Below are 13,675 nucleotides of genomic sequence, written 5' to 3' on the forward strand. Positions count from 1 at the left end.
TACTTTCAGAGGAAAAGATTAAAAAAAAAAGTGAAAGAGAGCATTTTTCTGGTTATCTACTGACTTTTTCAGATGCTGAAACCACAACCTTCTTTCCACTCTAGTTTGTAAAGGTCTTCATCTTGAACGATTATTCAGATTTACAGTCTTCATATAGCAAAGGGGAGCTGAGGGAGGATTGCTTGTTATAGGACTCGAGAGACACAAACCCCATGGAGACACTTGCTGTTCAAATCATTCTTTAACCTGAAACATGTGGGATTCATCCATGCCTTGGGTGAGAGTTACGCCACTGGCATCCTTTCAGAATAGTACTGTTACTGTGGTATAGTGGCTGTTCTTCTCTGTTGATTAGCTGTGTGTTATGCTTGGCTTTCTATCTAATCTTTGGATTATACAGTGTATAGATTAACACAGTGAATGGAGGAACAATTTATGTACTTGAGAATGGATACTCAGGAATGATCATCCTTGGGCCTAGGTGGTGTTTGCCTCTGACAACCTAGCCTGGCTTCTGTTCTGTATCCCAAAAAAGAGTTGTTAAGTCTGTTTCCAGTAACCAGAGACTTCCCTGAATATGCACCAGTCAGCTTCCTTAGTATGGTATTCTGTTCACATTACCTCTGTACATTGCATTGAATCTATTATTTAGCAAAGCTGTTTTTCAGGATGCAGATACTCTCAGAATAGGAAAAAAGAAACTATTTAAAGAAGCATGCACACTGAAGTGTAAAAGTGTGATGAATCTTATTTTTCTCTTATATGCTGCTCTGCACCTGATCTAAGTCAGTATATGTCAACTTTCCATCAGCTTTTACATTAAATGTTATTATACTTTCTTGATGACAGGATAGTGAGGAGGTGAAACATCCTCGCTGGATCCGTGAAGACAAATCCAAATCCTTTCTCCAGAAGCTAACAGTTAGAAACCCCTTTTGTTGCATGAAATCTTAGTTGTGACATGGTGGTTCTCACATGCCCAGTCATTTGACAGTGTTACCAAATGTTTATTTGACAGTGTTCCCTGCTCTCAGAAACTGTGATGGAAGCTTATTTTTTTCCTTGCTTATATTTCTTTTTCAAATATCATGTTTGTTGTCTTCATCTGACTCTTGTTTATTCAGAGACATCAGAGGGGCTATGGTGGGTTGACTCCAGCCAGCCGCTAATCTTCACCCAGCCACTTGCTCCCCTGTAGGGGAGAGAACGGGGGGAGAAAAAGCAAGAAAACTCATGGATAAAGACAGTTTAATAAGTTTAATAAGTGAATGAAAGAGGAAAAAAATAGGCGACCCAAAGGCAATCATTCACCACCTACCACAAGCAGACCAGTGCCCAGCCAGTGTCCAAGCAGTGGCTGCCTCCCTGACCAACACCCTCCAAGTTCACGCTTTTTGATTGTTGAGCAGGAGGTTACATGGCTGGAATATCCCTTTGCTCAGCTTGGGTCAGCCATTCCAGCTGTGTCTCCTCCCAGGTTCTTGCCCACCCCGGCCTACTTGCAGAGGGGCAGTGTGGTGAAGACGAGAAGGCCTTGATGCTGCGCAGGTGCTACCTAGCAGTAGCCAAACCACTGGTGTGTTATCAGTGCTGGTTTTGTCACAAATCCAAAATACGTCACCCTGCTTGCTGCCGTGAAGGAAATTAAATCCATCCCATCCAGACCCAGTACAGGGCAGGGCCAGAAAAACTAGTGCTAACAATCATGGGCAAATTTAAAGTTTTGTATTCAGGAAAATAAATCTGTGAAGCCTAAGAAATTCTTGTTTACTTGAATCAGTGCCACAAAAAATTCATGCTATTTCTGAGTAGCAGTGTGTGAACTGGAGAAGAGCTTTCCTCTTCCTCATTAGTCCTGTTGCAGTTCTCAGGCTGACTGTATTTACAGCCAGCAGCCCTCCAGTGGAGCCTCACATACCCATAAGTGTGAGCGTGCAGGTTCTCTTTACAGTAAGTATAATTGGTCCTGTTGGTTCAAATGAATATTGATTTCTGTGGCCTGCAACTACCTGTTTCTCTGCATCAAATATGACAGTTGACTAGAGGTAGAGGTTATCAAAATAGAGACATTTAAATGAGGTGAACAGTTCTTAAAAGTCACATGCCCTTCTACAAAGGGTCCAATAGTTTCTGTGTGTGTTTCTTTGATCTTTTTACATCTGCTGTCTTAGAATATCACATACTTTTATACATTATTTAACAGCTGGAATACATATTCCCTTTTTATTTGTAAGGCACATTGACATACTTGTCTGTTGCACAGCAACATCTTGCAAGTAACTTCTTTTCATGACAACTGCTTTTTACGATTTCTGAGTAGGAGTGCTGGCTCCTGTATTTTCCAGATGAAAGTTGAGATGATGCCCTTATTTATAGGCAGTAAAGGGAAAAGGGAAGAGGAAACTTTACGCTGATACTCAAAACTTCTATGTTAAGTGTACAGAAAGTTTAGGTATAGAATCATAGAATCACTTAGGTTGAAAAAGACCTTTAAGATTGAGTCCAACCATAAATCTTTACACCTATTAATGAATTATTTATTATTTTGTCATCTTCACAGATGCAGAAATATCTGCTTTCTTGCACACCAGGAGATAGATAAGCTATGTCAACCTACTGGGTCCTTTGTGCTTCCAATTTATGTGATCTGGTGGAAGGCCATACCAGTGGAACTATTGAAGCAAGTGTCAGATACAGACTAACTCTAAGAGAAATGGTTTGTGGCAGGTTGCCGTCTGGAGCAATTTCATTTGAGATAATGGTTCTGGGGCTACAGAGCCAAGTCCCTGGATGACGTGTGTGGGAATGCTCGTCACTGTGCAGTTTTTTAAATATTTCATGCTGTTTATGAAGGTCTAAAATGGAAAGAGAAAGATGGCAAGAAAATGAAAGAGACACTTGTGGCACGTTTTAGGAAGATTTTCACCCTTGGGTAAGCAGTTGTTATAAAGTGATAATTTATCACATTGGATGTTCTTCCTTTCAGCCAAGGAGTATTGCAAGGTGATATTTCCATATGAAGCACAGAATGATGATGAACTCACAATCCGGGAAGGTGATGTCGTCACACTTATCAGTAAGGTAAAAGCAATATTTTTCTCCTATAAGCAGGGATCCATTTTTAAAAATACACATAATTCAATTGCTGTAAAATCCCTATTTGTGCCTTTGATGATGTCCTGTCTAAAACAATGATAGTTTGACAACGAAACAGTACATAGGCTTCAGAAAACCCTACATCTCCCTTCCTCTTGTGCTTTCAAGCCTTATCTCAGTAATGTTAAGTGAAGAACAGCAAACTTGAGTCTACAAGTTTAGACAATTAATTTTAATTTGAATCTGCTGACAGATCTACATAAATTGTTAAAACATAAAAACCTAGAGCATGAACTGGAAGACTCAAGGCAGCAGCAGGTTCAAACATCTCTCTTAGGTGTGTGAGTTATCTTTCTTATAGGAATTGTGAATTAGATTTTTTGAGTTAGATGGAGTTACAGTGCCTAAATTAGCTTAATGAACTAAACACTTATTTAAAATGTAGCCATGCTTAACACTATGGTAAAGCAGAACAAGATGATAATACAGAAAATAAATTAAATAATTTTAGATCTGTGCTCTTTTATTTAAAATTACTTGAAATGATTCAAGATCAGAAATGAAAAGCCAGTGCCAAGATTTGTACTAAATCTCAAAAAATGATACAGTAAGATGGTGAGTAAACAGTTGGTTTTCTTTTAGAAGAGCTATGTGCTGTGTTACAAAGAATGGATTATAGTTTAAGTGCACTTAATTTCCTCCTCTTATTTAAAGACTTTACAGTGTGTTTAAATGTTTTTGACTGCCGGACATAAGTATTTGGGGAAAAAAAAGCTACAAAGTAGAAAAGGCTGTGGATTTGGCATGATGGAAGTAAATTGTAATGATGTGCTTTTGTTGTTTGTGTTTATATGAAAGTAAAAAAAAGAATTCTGTAACTGATAAGTTTCATAAGAAATTGTTACTTGAGCAATTTGGCACTGGGGCAGAAAAAACCCAAAACCTTGGGAGGTACTTCTGTGCCAGTGTTTGCTGTGTGCTAAGCCATTTGCAGTCCTAGAGGGCATCTTCTTTGTCCTGAAGAATATACATGTAACCAAGGAAAAATAATCAGACATTTAGTAGGAAGAGAAGCCACAAATTTAAAAAAGAAATTGTGTACGTGTCTCCAGGTGGAGCTCTGTTCTTCTTGCTTTTTCCCATTGTCTTCTTCCTGCTGCCTCTGCTCCCACACTGGAAGGTTGTTTGTCTTTTATAGTTACTGAACTGGTGATTTGATTGAATTGATCAGTTTTCCCAATGATGCAGTGAGAAGTTTGTCAGTCTATTCTCTAGTATTTCTGCCTGTCCTTCTACTCTTCAGCCTGATGGTATCAAAGCACTGCAGACATTTTATTCAGTTTTCTTCTTTTTTTCCTGTGGTATGTCACACGTCTATGAACAGTTACATAAAACCGTGCCTCTAGAAAGTGAGGAATCTCAATGCAGAAAGGCTTGGCATTTGCTTTTTTGTGCTGTGTCTGAACTAATCTGAGATACTGAAGAATCAGTGCTTAACATGCAGTCACTTTGCAGATCCTTTTGTGGTTTGCAGACTTCATTGCAGTCAGACTTGTGGCGTTTTTTCATCTGTTTTTACCACATAGTTCGAGAAATAAAATTCAAATGATGTGGAGTCAGGGTCCTTACTGTAGAGTTCTGAAAAGAGTGGGGACTCCTCCATGCTCTACCATGGAATTTAGTAATTTCATTTTCGTCTGAATCTTCTTAAGCAGCTGTGTATTGTAATTTTTCTTTCAATCAGCAATAATGAAGTCAGCCTTACCTTTCTGCCCACTGACGGCTTCTCCTAGAGATTTGCCTTTTACCTGGAATTCAAATCACTGTGCTTAGAGTCCTTTCCAAAACCAGCTGGTGGTCCATACTGACTAAGAGGAGTTAAATAGAAACATATGGAGTACTTCAGAAACTATTACCATAATTTTGCTTTGCTATCAGATTACAGAATTTCTTTTAATCTCTTTGCAAGAGATTGTTTTGCAGGGTTTACTTGCTGTGCTAGAGAGCATCAGACAAAATTTATTCTTCCCAATTATCTAGACCCAAGGAGAGAAGATTGTTACTTTTAAAGAAAGAGATGGGTGTTGTACTACTTCCTGCAACCACAGATGTATTAACATAAAATAATACATTTTGTCGAAATCACTAAATGTGATATGAATTCTCAGTATGAAAAGCCCCTCGCTAGGCTAATCTGTTTTCACAGTCAGATCTATAGGAATATTGAAGACTCACAATTTTAGCTTGTACTGAATTTGCATTTAATTGAAAACAACAGCATTAGTGAGAATGTGTGAAGGTGACTGAAGTAATGAGTGAGTGACACAAGAATGGGAAAGAAAAATAACGCAAAATGCATTACAAGAATCTTAAAAGCATGAAGATGAGATCACTTGATATCACTTGATAGGGGCTCAGAGGAATGGGAATGACTTAAATGAGCTAAATGGTAAGTTACTAGGACAGCCTGTGTATTTGTGCATGCACACCTGAGAATATGTGTGTGAGAAAGCTTTAGTCTGTATTAATCTTAAAATGCTAAAACTTTATTTTATGGAAAGAATTACAAAGGAGAGTGGTATCAGTAAAAGCAGAATTCAAAATCACCATTTTAACAGTGCCCATGAAGATAAAAGAGATAAGATTATATTAGATTTCTCTCTCTTTTTTTTCATCTAAATTAGATATAAAAGTCCCTTTGTCAAGTTCATCAAATATCTATCTAATATAAAGAAGAAAGCAATTTTTTTGTTGTTTTGTTTGTGGCCTTTGGAGAATCTGTTTCAGGCTCTCATTCTGTTTTGTTGGATGTTGAGATCTTGAAACAAAAATTGATTAGACCTCTCCTCTAAGTCTCTGTGATAAGGGAATTTGAATATCTGAGTTTTTTTATGAAATAGTCAAAGAATACTTTGAAAATATTTGCTCAATCGTAAGTGACCTCCCTAGTCACTTGGAGAATGTGATGATAAATTTTAGTTAAACACTGAGTGAGTCAGTGGAGGCTAATCATTTACTGGTCAGAATGATATGTATTTTGAGAGATAGAAGGGGAAGGATGGCATTATAAAACAATGATACCTGAAAATAATTGCAGATGAAAGAGCATATTGAGTCATTTTTTGATGAACTGCATAGCTCTAAATCATAACGATACACGATGAGATAGAGTCCAAACATATGGTAGTAACAGTTCTTTTCTCATAGGTTAAAATTTACTGAAAAGACTAGAAGAAAAGCAGAAACTAACTTCCCATAAATGTATTCCAAAAATTTCTGGAAAAGGTTTTTCCTCTCCTCCTTTTCTCCAGTGATGCAAATATCCTTGTTAGATACATTGAAAAGGTTTTATTTATTAATCACTGGAAATTAAAGTGGACAAAGGATAGTCCTTTAATTCCTTCATGCAAAATACTTAAAGATAAATGACCAGAAAATACTGCTCAGAATTGTAACGGAAGGTAAAAACTCGATCTTCAAGGCAATAAAACAGTAGACGTGGTACCTTTGCTTTGCAAAAGAGGTCTAAGAAAAATACACCTCTGGAAGAAAGAGAACAAAAAGCAAAATACAGTAATTTTACTTGTACAGTTTAGGTGATTGTTGTGCAATTTGATGATAAGATACATTCATAAACAGAAAATATACAAATGACAAGAGGACATGATACTGACCATGTTGGTTATTCTTTGTATTGTCAAACATTTGTGTTCCTTAGGTAATTTTTAGTGTCTTGGAAATCTTTCTGACAGCTTCTGGGGAAGGATAAGAACACTGGTAGTGACTGCACTATGCGGCTGAAAGAGAGTGGCAAACAGGTGTTTTATCGTGCTCATATATTGATTTTGGAGATTGTATTTGTAGTAAAATAGAGTCACTTTCAAGCAACAGAAGATTCACATAATATTTTTGACTGTCATCTAGAGAATCTTTTAGAATTTTTTGTTCCAGCACTTTTAGACTTGGCTACCGTAGGCTACTTTCTGGAGTTAATAAAGACTCTTTATGCAAACACTACAAATTTCTTAGTAGCTCTAATAAATTCTGACAAAATGCATAGGATCCTGTGGGATTTCACTTGCATACAGAAAATGACTTGCGTGAGGAATCAATGGTAATAGTGTAATAATTTCAAAGCAAATACATCAAGCATATACTGGCAGCTGTGCATTCATTTGAAAGCAGTTTTACTGCAAGAGTGTGAAAGATCTCATTGCAATGCATCAGTCTACCTGAGCTTTAGGCCATAAAGCCCACTTCGTTTCCAGGAATGAAAATGGTCTGGATAAATAAAATTAACTACTTCAAAAATCATTGCAAATTTGAAAAGCTGACAGTAATAGAGGAGTATCCTCACCTCAACCCTTATTATTGGAGTAGGAATAGTGGAGAGCAATGACAGTGGCAGTTCTGCTAAATTTGAATTTACAAGAATTTGGAATTAATAGGTGTCAATATATTAGCTGGAACGATAGACTTGTGCCTTGTTCTGCATATCCAACCTGGCTGTCCCTCAGGCTCCACCTGCCTGGACTGTAAAGCCTTTCTTCTCCTGCTGCAGGCTAACAGGGGAGTACTGGCATTAGGGTAAGAGCATGTTGCACTGAAGTGATGGATGAACATAACAGGGGGTCCTTTCTGACTTTGCAAAAGAGCTTTCATGAGGATGCAAGTGTCACAGAGGGTGTCCAACCTCCTTGTGGATTCATCAAAACTGTCTGAAGGATTAATGAGGTGGAAAAGAAAGTGACAGTGGTGTACAGCCTCCCAAAATCTTGCTGATGCTTTACAAATAGTGCTGGGAAAGCTGATGCATTGGTATCATGAAAGACACAACAGACTAATGCCTGTCACTAGCGAAGAACTTACACGACAAATTATCCGGTCTAGATATTTAATGATAATCCAGATATTTAATGGCAATCTGTTTTGTAGTGTTTAATTCTGTGTTGGGGAAAAAGGAACCATAAACGTAGCTTCTAAAAATAAACATAATGCCAATCAGGTTTTGCGGAGATAGTAGTTGCTTTTGCTATTATTGTTAATAATTTAGTTTACTATGAGATTTGCAAGTTTTGTGGTTCAAAATGCTGTGCATTTAGTGACTCCCTGCCCCAAAGCACATGCAATCAACTGATAAGACAGACTAGTTAAGTACAGGCAAGTAGAAGGGCAAAATGAAACAATGAAGTGAGATTCAGTCTTGATAGTCTCTTTCATAATGTCACGTTACACTTTTGCAGTAACTGCTCTGTGTGTTTGTCCATGGTAGAGTGTGGAATCTGTCCATATGTGAAGTGCTTAGTATTTTCCAATTCTTAAAGTAGTTGTTAGGCACTTAATTTCACCCTCACTCTATTTATAGACAGTTACCCAAGTATGGGCCTTTCACCAGAACAGTTCTCTTTTTCTCTCTTATGACATCTTTAAATGCTCATCCTGGTGCAGGAGGTAATTGTCCAGAACACTTTCTTTAGCTGAGCGATTGCCAAGGTGAACTCAGCTGGGTAGGGCTGTGAAGGAAAACAGCTGCTCTAACGGATGCAGGAGGCTCCTAAAGGGATGAAATTACAATAGTAAGTGCAACATACAGAAATCTTGCCAGTGAGTTGAGGCCGTGAGCAGGGGAAGGAGCAGGAACTGGATGATGTGCTAGAGGAACACACAAACTGATACTTAATTGAACATTTCTGTAGGTTGTGGTGTCATTAGGGTAGAAACCTGTCTGTTACCTGCATTTGTTTCTGTGGGATTTTTCTTCATTGCTAAATTTTTCTGTACGCTTTTAATTACAAACAGCACGTGCATATTTTGCAGCCCTTGGTTACACAAATATGTAGAGGAATTAGAAGAAGACTTCCAGGTTTTCTTTCAGTATGAGCAAATATGTAAATAGTATCACTCATTCTTCCATATTAAGATGAAATCTTCAGTATTTTTCACTCTATGATTAAAAAAAAGGTGTGATAATATTTGGCATTGTTAAAAATAAAGCTAATTGGCCAAGAAAACAGAAAATTTCAAAGCAGAAGTATGGTCGTTTAAGGTTGTCTCTTTCAAAAGAAGGGAAGAAGTCATATTTCATGATAGTCATTCAGGTAATTTTGGTTTTGCTTGATTGACAGCTAAAAGCTTTTATCATTTTTAACTATAACAGTACAAAAATTAGGTTATGCAGGTTTAAACAGTCTGGTTTAATAAAACATAAAAATGTCTTTCTGTCAGAACAACACAGTGGATTTTTGTTGGCACTAAATATTTAGTCACACAGATGTCCCTATTTGGTGTTTTAATACAAGATATTTTGAGTATTTGTAACTTCTGCAGCAATCTTGCGTAAAGAAACTGAAAGGAATACATTAAGTAAACATCAAATAATGTCCAGCTTTAAGAAAGCTTTTATGATGTTTTGTGTTTAAAGAGTAGCATGTAAGTAATAAAGGCACTTACTGATTGCCTTTGGAAATAAATAGGTATTTCCCTCAGAGAGAAGGTCTTGGGTGCGTGCCCTTTTCTCTCCTGAGATAACCATGAATTATTCAACATAGCTTTTGCCAGACCTAATAGCTGCGCCTAATCTGCTTTCTGTGATCCTTGCCTCCTGCGTTGCGCTCAGCACCAGTTTTTCCCCCAGGACATCCCGCCTATTTAGCTGATTGAGAAACCTGCTCATACCAAATTTGCCAAGTTCTTACAATAAATTATTTTGTGAAGTGTGCATGCCGAGGGTGCAGTTTTACATGACTGATGGCAGGTGGCTGCTGAAAAGGATGATTCTGCATCTGCCCTCTTGTCTGGCATCTGGCACCTTTGACCACAGGACACGACAGGGCGTGTGAGTCGGAAAGGGTGACAGGAGGAGCAGGGTTGCCCCTGCAGTCAGCAACCTGCTGAGAGACTGGCTTAGCGGTGGGGTCACTTTTCCCTAATCTGAATCTTTGAAGGTCTTGACCTAATGGGAATAAGAAAGTTTGGACTTTTGCTGGGTTTCAAGCAACGGTGCTGTGCAGGATGGTAACCGGAGTACGTCCTGAGAATGAGACCCTTTTGGCATTCTACTAATGTGTGTGGCAGGTGCATGGGGTAAAACCTGTGTCGTTGCATAGAAGCGTTAGTGTTTCCTCAGATGAGTGGTATAGAGCAGCTATATAAAACTTGTGGGGACGCTGCTGATCAAATAAATAAATATGTTAATTCTCTAAAATAATTTGGTACACTCAGTAAGTTACAGGGAAAACAGACTGTGAGTAAGTGTCGTCTCATTTTTCTTCTTGTCTGAACCTTGTCCTCGGCTAAGACTTTTAAATGTTTATACATAATTTTTAACATTTATTCATATCTTGCAGCGTTTTTTGGCTGCTCTAATTAGCAATAGGGCATTAAGTAAGGTCTGTGTAGAGATAAAGCCTGACAATACATTTAATAAGGTACCAGGTGCAACCTACATTTCACTGGTATCTTTAGAAACATTACTGAAACACTGATGTTTGAGCTGAGTGCTTAAATAAACTGTCAAGCCAGAGATTAGTACAGGGAGGAAGGGAGCAGCCAGCACTTGAACGTTCTTCTTCTTAGTATATTTATGATATTCTTCTTTAAAGTATGCACTGAAGTTCTCTTTTCCTTTTCTTGCTATCACTGATTGCAATGCTACAGTAGTGCCATCAGAGGAGGGGATTCGGTTGTTCCTGGGAAGTCCCAAATTTGAATTTTGACAAATGGAAATTCATGCCAAGCTGTGTAGGTGAAGTGGCAGTATCCCCCATGCATGCAATGCTTCAAGATTTGCATCATTTTAAAAGAGTGAGGTTTATTTGTAAGTACATTTAATACCGCCAAGCTAATCTAGAAAGTTGACATATTTTAAGATAAAAAAGGAAAGAATTTTTTTCTGCCTTGTGCTTACAAAAGATACCACTGAAATGCCGAGGCATCTGGAAAACTGTGATTATTGCTCACAATGCAGGGTTTAGACTCACTGCTTAGCTTCATCCTTATTTCATCCTGAATGTTGGATTCACCTGCTGGTTTGATGGTGTTATCTGAAGTACAACCTTTTCAGGGTAGGGAGAAATATTTAAAGGGTAAGTAAAAATGCACATATAGTGCCAAGTAATTAGTAATTGTAATTAGGACCCTGGTCCTAAGATGTCTGTGATGTAAGTAGTAATAGCATTAAATAATCCTTCAAATGTTTTGTTCTATTTTTTTTATAGTATTTCTAAATTCAAAAATGTAATTATGTAAATATTGTATCTTGGCTCATCAGAGGCATAAATTATGTCTGTTGCTGGTACCACCTTTTGTGTTTGTGTTGGCTAGTTTAGTTTTAATTTCAGTATTGGAGTGCTAGGGTTTTATGATGTGGAACATATTTATTTCTCCATGATATTCTGCTGACTGAACATTTCAAGTGAAGTGAATCCCCAGAAGAGATTGTTTTGTTCAATGAGCAATGTAATTTTTCCTGTTTGTACAAATATTTCATCAAAGCATTTCAGGTTCATTACTGATTAAACTATTTAGTCACAGAGTGTAAAGTCAAAAGTTTATATCTAGCCTGAAACAGATTTAACAGACAAAATATGTCTGCTAGATCCTCTAATTTCCTGGGTATTACAGGTCATTCATTATTCTCAGCCAGATTTTTTTGCAGGGCCCAATAACCTGAGCCAGTTCTTGAATAGACTACATCTTCTGTAGAGGTGTCTTCTGTTTGTGCTGTCCAGTGAATGACACTGGCTGGGGAGAGTAGTGTGACCACAGCTGAAATAATGTCTAATTTTTGATGGTCTCTCCTGTGTCCTTCCATACAATGTTGATACAGTAAATTCTTAGTAGAGCCCTGGAGTTTATGGATGAAGAAAAATTTACCTGTTTGACTTCTTAAACTTTAAAAGATGCAGCTGTTGTTATCGGATGTAAGGTTCCCTATGTCTTGGGCACAAGAGCTAACAGGAACTGGGAAAGATCCGTGCAGGAATGAGCTTCTGGGAAACAGGCTGAGGACCCGAGCAGGATAAATCACGGAGTTAGGGGTCAAACAGAGCCTGACTGGGAGCTTTCCTTCTCATACTTTTCTTCCAGTATTTCATAATCTATGAGTATTAGCAAGAAAATATATGTAAAGGGAAAACAGGTGTCCTCCAGGACTGTCTCTGAAGACTAATTTATTACCATTTGGCCTGTCTTTTCTATCTAAATTATCTTGGATTCGGTAGTTGTTGAACGATTCGTTCTGCCTTATTGCCAGATTTTAAAATGATGTTTCTGCTGGGGAGTACTTGATTAGTAACCAGATGCTTTAAATCATAGCCATTTTCTTCAAAAGCATTGAACAAATTTGGCACTCTACTGTAAGGTCTCAATCCCAGTAACTGATCTTAATAAGTAATAAAGCTTGATCATTTAGAATACAGTTGTAGGTAGCACAAGGTGGGTGTAAAGTAGGCCTCTGAAGATACGCTTTCCTTCATTCATAGGTATTTTACAAAGTTTTATGAGAATTTATGAAGACTCTAAAATCAATTATTTTCTGACTTATAAAATTGGATATTGAGAACGATATGTCTTGGTTTCAGCATGATGATATTGAATGTAGCAAGAAATGTTAAAGAAACATTCTTGAATATTATTAAACAGCTTTTTTTTACCCAGTTTTAACATTATTTTGTTGTTTCCACCCAGTGACAAGGTTGTATCGATGAAGATCTGATGCAATGTGAGCTCAGGTTTTATTTAGTTCATTTCAGAGTTACTAAAATAACGCTGGTCTTTGACATCTGACCATATATTTAAATCAAGGCAGTTATTCAATAACAGGGTAACAAAAAAAAGTAGAAATTTTCCTTCACATTATTGGTTTTGCCTAGTGAGGTCATGCACCAGCTTTAAAAATCACAGAGCCTGTCCTGTGACCTTCTCCAGTGTTTGTGAGAATTGGGACCTCTTGGCCCCAGCACTGCAGTTGAGGCCAGACACGGGCGGTGCTGCCTCTGGGGTGCCCTGTGTGGCTGAGCTGGATGGCAGAGTGCTTGTCCTTCGGATTTGTTTTTCTATGAGGCCTTAAATTCTCAAATTCAGAAGCCTTTATATGTTACATATATCTGTGTGTGTATGGGTGATGTCTTGGGAAGTGCTGTAGACACTTTTTGTCCACATCAAAACTGGTCTGTTTTTCCTTAAATTCTGAGGTGGGCTATCAGATGGGGAAAAACTGCTGGAGGGATGCTTACAATGAGGGAAGTAGTAATTTAATGCGCAGCTGCCAGCCTAGCAGAGCTGACACATGAAAGCTGTCAGTGCAAGTGTAAGAGGTATTCATGGCTTTCTGAATAATGCGATTTTACCAGCTCAACATTCGTGATCAGAACCAACTTTACAAGTGCGAAAGTAAAACAGACATTTGATGAATACAACTGCCAACTGCTGAGATTTTTTTTTTTATTTTTTTTAATTATGCAAGGAACTGTGTATTCTAGTGGAGATTGCTGTGAAACTGTGATATCCTACCATTAAAATTTCACTTTTTCAAACCCTGCACCATTATGGTGTATCTCAATATTTTGAATAGTTTGGG

General features: G+C 37.8%; 1 protein-coding gene across 15 annotated transcripts in view; it reads left to right on the forward strand.

Moving 5' to 3' along the window:
* The window catches only part of SH3KBP1 (SH3 domain containing kinase binding protein 1), a 229,699-nt gene that overhangs the window by 170,645 nt on the left and 45,379 nt on the right, over positions 1-13,675 (forward strand). For all 15 annotated transcript variants that reach the window (XM_065071807.1, XM_065071817.1, XM_065071781.1 and 12 more), the window contains one exon: positions 2,987-3,081. In XM_065071807.1, the coding sequence (XP_064927879.1) occupies positions 2,987-3,081 (95 nt within the window). The remainder of the gene's footprint in view (positions 1-2,986; positions 3,082-13,675) is intronic.

Source organism: Columba livia, chromosome 1, assembly GCF_036013475.1.
Source record: "Columba livia isolate bColLiv1 breed racing homer chromosome 1, bColLiv1.pat.W.v2, whole genome shotgun sequence".
Classification (NCBI taxonomy): domain Eukaryota; kingdom Metazoa; phylum Chordata; class Aves; order Columbiformes; family Columbidae; genus Columba; species Columba livia.